Raw genomic sequence first — 6616 nt, 5'->3', positions numbered from 1 at the left:
CTCGACGCTCGACGCTCGACGCTCAACGCTCGACGCTGGACACTTGACGCTCAACGCTTCCGCACATCATCACCTTGCCTGACCTTACACGTAACCTCATCGCCCACCTCAACCCCTCTCATCCGCGCCCTTTTCTCCAAGTCACTATAGCCCTCTCTCGTACTACCGGAACAAACCCAAAACTAGCGACCCGCGCTGACCGCAGGGCGCCTCCGCATCTAGACAAACAAACAGCAATATCCTGGTGCCGGGCCCGCTTCTGACCTTGACGCCGGTCCTCGTCTCATCTCTGCTGAGACTGGGCTCAGAACCTCAAAAGGAGCCTCGAAAACCTCGTGTCATGACGACAAATGCCCTTGCAGACACCCGCCGGAACCGCTAGCCCACCACACAAACGCCAACCATTCAACTCGCCCGCCCGCCTCAACCCCTCGTTTGCTTAAGAAGGAAACGACCTCTTGCGCATCCAAACGTTCACCCAGCCATCACAAAACCATGTCGCCTTCAAGTAACGCCGGTTCACCTCCCTTCTCTGGCCCCTCCATTCTCAGCGCCGCACTTGCCTCACCCAACGCCATTCCTCCACGAACCTCTTCCACCGGCAACGGCACCCTAGGACATATTCCTCCTAAATCTGTACTTCGCCCCGTCCCTGAAAGCGACTGGCTCTCACAGATTCAGAAGGTATCTCATTCGCCCCGCCATCGCATCTTCGAAACTTGCAGACCACCTCCTTTCACCGTCACCATGAAGCCGCCCCCGCCTCCTGACCCCAACCGCTATGCGACCCAAGACCTCAACGTCACGAGCACGCGCCCGTGGCCCGAGGAAAAGGAGAGAGTTGTTGCCGGTCCGTATGACTACCTCATTGCTCAGCCCGGCAAAGACTTTCGCTCGCAGGTCATCAACGCTTTCAACGCCTGGCTCGATGTGCCCCACGAGAGCCTCGTGGTGATCAACAAGGTTGTCGGCATGCTTCACACGGCCAGTCTGCTCATAGACGACGTCGAGGACTCGAGTTCCCTGCGCCGAGGTCTTCCCGTGGCGCACAACATTTTCGGCGTTCCACAAACGATCAATTCGGCCAACTACATTTACTTTTGCGCTTTGCAGGAGCTCCAGAAGCTCAACAACCCCGACACGATCAACATCTTCACCGAGGAGCTCGTCAACCTGCACCGTGGCCAGGGCATGGACCTCTACTGGCGTGACACGCTCACCTGCCCGACCGAGGATGACTACCTCGAGATGGTCGGCAACAAGACTGGTGGCCTCTTCCGCCTCGGCATCAAGCTCATGCAGGCCGAGTCGCGCCGTCACGTCGACTGCGTCCCTCTCGTCAACGTCTTTGGCCTGGTCTTCCAGATCCGCGACGACTACATGAACCTCAACAGCAAAGAGTACTCGAACAACAAGGGCATGTGCGAAGACCTGACTGAGGGCAAGTTCAGCTTTCCCGTCATCCACTCCATCCGGACCGACCCGGGCAACTTGCAGCTCATCAACATTCTAGGTCAGAAGACGTCGGATGTCGAGGTCAAGCGCTACGCCGTCTCGTTTATGGAGCGGACGGGCTCCTTCGAGTACACGCGCCAGGTGATTGACGTGCTCATTGCGCGCGCGAGGAAACTCGTCAGCGAGATTGACGAGTCGGGCACCTTTGGCGCGGGGATCCAGGTCATCCTCGACAAGATGTGCGTGTAGGAGACGCCGTCTGGGGAGAGTTTCGGAGAGGTCCAGGAAGATCAAACCCGGATCTGCAGCGTTCCGGGTGGTACACATTTGCGGTCACACCAATCACCAGCACTGGGCAACGGTCGGGTTTGACATGAGAAGGAGAGCGGGAAGGAATGTACAGGCCGATTTTTTTCTTTACTCATGTTTTTTTTTCCCCGCCTTTTATTCATACTCTTTCGCCCAAACCAAGAGCGCATATGGGTTGAGAGCCATGATTTCACAGGCGCCGTCAGGCATCTTTACGACATGTCAGCAGAATAGTGGGCAGAGAAGCGTCCTCTCGAGCAGGCGCATCGAAGGGGGTGGGGGTATGGCTGGGCAGGCGACGAGCTTATGATACCTTTGATACTTTGCTTGGACCTGGGTCTCGTGACGTGTCTCGTGTGAGACTGGGCAGGTGTTCATGTCAGGAGAGTTTGGGCAGAATGCAGAATGCAGCTTTGGCGGACATTTTTCAATCGAAATCACTCATGCTAAATGTTCATGTTGATACAGTATTGACACCATGGTCCCGTGATCTCATGTCATGTGATGGCCATCCATCCGGTACAACAAAAAGCTACGCTAAACGCCCATGAAGTAAAAACAGTCCGATTCTCGTCCTACGCGCTCTCGCTGCCGGTGCGGGCCCGCCTCTTGACGAGGCGCACCCACCGGCGGCGGCGCCACTCGCCGCGGCGGCCCTCGCCGTCGTCGCCCTCCTCCCAGCTCGGCAGCGGCACGACCTTGTGGCGGCCGCGGACGCTCCAGTCGACAACGTCGGCGGGCCCGCCCTCGTCGTCATCGGCGGGCATGCGCTCGGCGGCGCGGGCGGCGGTGGCCTCGCGCTCGTCGTACATGTCGTAGACCCAGCGCTCGCCCTCCGTCTCGACCTCGACGCCCGTGATGATGCGCTCCTCGACCCACTCGCGGCTCCAGAGGTCGAGGGCCCACTTCTTCTCGCTCCAGACCCAGCCGTCGGGCGGGCGGACGTCCTCGAAGAAGCGGGCGCCGACGGGGCGGTGGCGGGCGATGCGCGGGCGCCGAGAGGGGGTCGTGGGGCGAGGGCGAGAAGAGCCAGGGCTCCCACTCGCCCGAGGCGGCCGCGGCGCGCTGGAGCTCAAAGATCTCGACCTCGCGCGTCTCGGGGGCCGAGTCGAGGATGGTATCGCGCGCGGCAAAGGCGCGCAGGGAGCTGACGGCGCGGCGCTCGTGCGGCGCGACGTGCACCTTGTGGGCCGTCATCAGGGACGTCGCGATGGTGGGGTGGGCGAGGAAGAGGGCGGCCCAGCCGAGCAGGAGGAAGATGAAGCGCCACGGCAGCAGAGCGGCCGTGATGGTGAGGGCAAGGGCGGCGAGGGTGAGGCCGGCAAAGAGAGAGGACGAGAGGGGCTCGTCGGAGAAGTTGGTCAGGGGCTGGAAGAGGGCGATGATGCGGTCGTGGGCGTTGGAAAAGTCGTCCATGACGTTCTGCAGGTCGCGCATGTTGCGAAAGAAGTCCTTGGAGAGCTCCTTGACAGGCTTGACAGTCGGGGCCGGGGCGAGGGGCGGGCCGCGCGGGGAGTAGCCGAAGGACTGCTCGGAGGAGAGGGTGCCCGAGGGCGGCGCCGGGTGGCGGGCGAGGAAGGAGGGGATGAAGACGGCGAGCAACAAGATGGCCGGCGGCAGGGCAACGACGAGATAGGGGTCGAGACAGACAAATGTGTAGACGGAGAGGAAGGACAGCGTGTGGGTGGGATGCTGCCATGTGACGAGGCGCGTGGCCTGGGCCTGGAACTTGAAGACGACGCCAATGCGGGCGTTGAAGCGTCGGAAGTTGTTGGACATTGTCGTGATGTTGAAGTTGGGCCGCTCAGCAAATGCGGGCTTCTTGTCGGAGGGGATGCCGTCGGCGAGCGGTTCATCGCCGGCGCTGATACCTTCCGAGTCGGGCATGACCTGTTGCAAGAGCCTTGGGGGGAAGGGTCAGCCCAGAGGTCTTGCGAAGAGAGAAAGCAGCGGGAAGGGGGGCGAACTTTTCCACGAGACGATCCTGTATGCTATGCTTCTTCGTCAGGGCGGCACCAGCTACGCGGCCGCGGAAGCCTTTGCGACCCGACAAGGGCGAGGTGTCGCTGGCGTTTTGATCGTCGTGCTGGGATTGCTGCTGCTGCTGCTGTTGCTGCCGCTGCTGTGGACGTGGAGGTGTTGACGGAGTCTGCTCGTCGAAAACATGGTCATGATGAGCAGGGAGCTCTGGCGAGTCCTGACGCGGGATGAAGAGGTCTGTGGTGTATTCGTCCATGATGGCCAGATACAGGCGGCGTGGGGAGCGCGTATGTTCGATCAGGAATGGTGGGTGGGGTGAAATGCTGAAGACGAAGAGAGCAGCCTCTGGATCAAGTCATTATTCCGAGATGCGGCACGGCGGGGTGTTATCGAGAATCAGCCGGTCAACCTCTTGTGAGCAAGCCGTTCTTCCACCCACGATTTTTTGCTGTCGGTTCTGCGAGAATGGAAACGAGAAGGGGCGGTTGACGAGGTTGTGACTTGGAGGTTCGGCCATGAGGGGACGCATGTGACGCGAGCTGTGGCCCGAGCTGACTGACATCACCGTCGCCGACATCTTTGTCAGCGTCCTCTCTGCTCCTACCTACCTTAGCTTTTAGGTACCTTAGGCAGGTACCTAGGTTTAGGTACCTTAGGCAGGTACCTAGGTACCCAGGTCCTTCAGGCCTTCGGCGCTCACAGGCAAGACAGGGCACTGTTCAGTGGGGACAGGGCACTGTTCAGTGGGGAGCCTTGGCCAGTGCACTGATAGCGCAAGAAGGGAGAAGGGCCACCGTCCTGCCATTTTCAGGAGATGCCCATGCCAACTTGCAAAGAAGCCCATGAGCTCCATTCTCTCACGCAGTACCTTACATGTACAGGCCTCCTCCGATGAGGGTGGCTCGTCAGCCTCGCTCGGCTTCGCATGATCCGGGAGCTCGTTGTTGATGTCAATCTCTCATAGCTAGGTGCCTCGGTGAGATGAACCTTGGCCGCCCGCCTACAAGCTTGGCCCCAGGACCCCTAAAATTTCCAATTCCGCGAGAAGAAACAATTGCGGCTGCAGGGAGAACCGCGCGCCCCTGTCCGCCGCCAGTGAAACACAGGTGGCTCCCACAGGAGATTTGCCTCCTCATCTGGCACACACATGCCTTTCCTTGTTCGCACGACTGGGTGAAGAAGATATTGCCAGACGATCACCGTGAACTCTGATCGGATTTTTTGCGTGTTTGTGCGTCTGCACCCGAAAAGGAGGCGACAAGGATCATCAACGTCGACCTCAGGCATGGCTGCAACAGACGCCAATCCAGAGCAGCGAGTCTCGTCTCCTTCCGTCCATGCACGTTGGCCGATCAGCGAGACAAGGTCAGCCAGCATTTGTGCCCTCCCCCGCCTGTCGACTGCCAACTGTCCACCGTCAGAACGGCGCAACGACCTATATGATGCTGCCTCATTAGCAGATCAACAAACAAGCAGATTGACGAGACACCGGAGAAAGTGGCAGTCTGCCTCCCTCCTTCTGGAGGAAGTTCAATCTTCATTCGCGCAATCTCTGGCCAATCTTGCCGAATGAGGCTATCATTTGGCCCACGTTGTCGGTGGATATTCGCCTCCGCCCATCATCCCGGGAATGGTAGGCGTCAGGCTCGCATTGTTTGATAGTCGACAGAACGAAAGACCCCCATAACACAACATTGATCCATCCCCGTTGTTGGCCGAAACAGACTTGACAGCTCCACACCATGGCCCAGTCGGGCCCCTATCGCCCGCCTCTTGTTCGGTGCCGATGGCGGTGGGTATACATAATAACCTGAAAGACAAAGGAAATGTCGTCCCAAGTCGAGGGAACACGCGCTGTGGGCTACCGACGGACTATCCGTTGCTAGGCCAGGTCCGCCCCGGACGCATGTAGTTAGATTGGGAAGCGGTCCGGGACCTCGCGTTTTGGGCATCACGAAGGAACCTGAGTCGAGTCGAGTCAAGTCGGTCGAAGCGAGTCGAGCGATGTGAGGATTCCACGTCGTCGTGTGCAGCAGCGGCACTGTCACTGGCTCGCATAGAGGGGATCATGCCGTCTGTCGTCGGGGACACGGTGCTCCAAGGGGATTCGGTTGCAAGTCAACAACGACGACCAAAACAAAGTTGCTGGCGCCCCTCATTGGCCCATTGGTCCTCCGAATGCCGTTTGTGAACAGGGCTCTCGTCCGGTTGTGAACAGGGCTCTCGTTCTCTGCTGGCCCCCTCTGCATCTGCACTGCACGACGACGACTTGAGGGCAGCGCTCGCCCCCCTACCCGGCCCCTGACAGTCCCCCCTGAAAGGCACGCCATACACCACACCCTCATCGCTCGAGCGCATTCGATCTGCCACGATCTAAGTCGTCCGGCCCAGATGGGTGCCCCAGGAGACGGCCTGCCTTGCAGCAGCAGTACTCTCCCACCTGCAGCAGCGCGTCAGAGGGGGGCGCCGATGGAGGCACACGATGTCATGTGCTGGGAAAGGAGTGCCATTTCCCAATACGCCGCGGCGGCCGCCGCCTAACCCCCTTGCGGCAGTCTGGCAAGTCTGGTGCCTGAAGGGGCCAAGACGGGGTCTTGCTAGATTTGCCTGTGCCCCTGCACCGCCAAGGGATCCGTCTGCATCTGTCCTTGATGGAACAACCAGGCATGAGAAGGCCCCATCATAGGTCCCTTGGGGGCAGGTGGCCAGAGGCGCCGTGTGATCAGTCGAGCGCGCAGTAGATGAGCAGCCCGAATGGGAGATAGAGAGAGAGAGATGCTCATGTCTCACTTCGGTCGACAGCTGGCTCTTGTGCCTGGTCGGCCCTTTCTGTAGGAGATATTCATCCGATTAGTGCGACGGGGTCTTGTAG

General features: G+C 59.8%; 2 protein-coding genes across 2 annotated transcripts; one reads left to right on the top strand and one right to left on the bottom strand.

The window, feature by feature from the left end:
• Positions 1-495: 495 nt before the first annotated feature.
• On the top strand, positions 496-1704 carry VDAG_08571 (geranylgeranyl pyrophosphate synthetase; the record flags this gene model as incomplete). The annotated part of the gene is made up of 1 exon (XM_009652880.1): positions 496-1704. The coding sequence occupies one exon, from the start codon at positions 496-498 to the stop codon at positions 1702-1704; it is 1209 nt and encodes a 402-aa protein (XP_009651175.1).
• Positions 1705-2339: 635 nt separating this feature from the next.
• On the bottom strand, positions 2340-4000 carry VDAG_08570 (peroxin 24; the record flags this gene model as incomplete). The annotated part of the gene is made up of 3 exons (XM_009652879.1): positions 2340-2679; positions 2807-3667; positions 3732-4000. 3 exons carry the CDS (start codon positions 3998-4000, stop codon positions 2340-2342), a joined length of 1470 nt encoding a protein of 489 aa, XP_009651174.1.
• Positions 4001-6616: the final 2616 nt, after the last annotated feature.

Source organism: Verticillium dahliae, genomic scaffold (genome assembly GCF_000150675.1).
Source record: "Verticillium dahliae VdLs.17 supercont1.21 genomic scaffold, whole genome shotgun sequence".
NCBI lineage: Eukaryota > Fungi > Ascomycota > Sordariomycetes > Glomerellales > Plectosphaerellaceae > Verticillium > Verticillium dahliae.
This window is presented reverse-complemented; position numbering and strand designations above follow the sequence as displayed.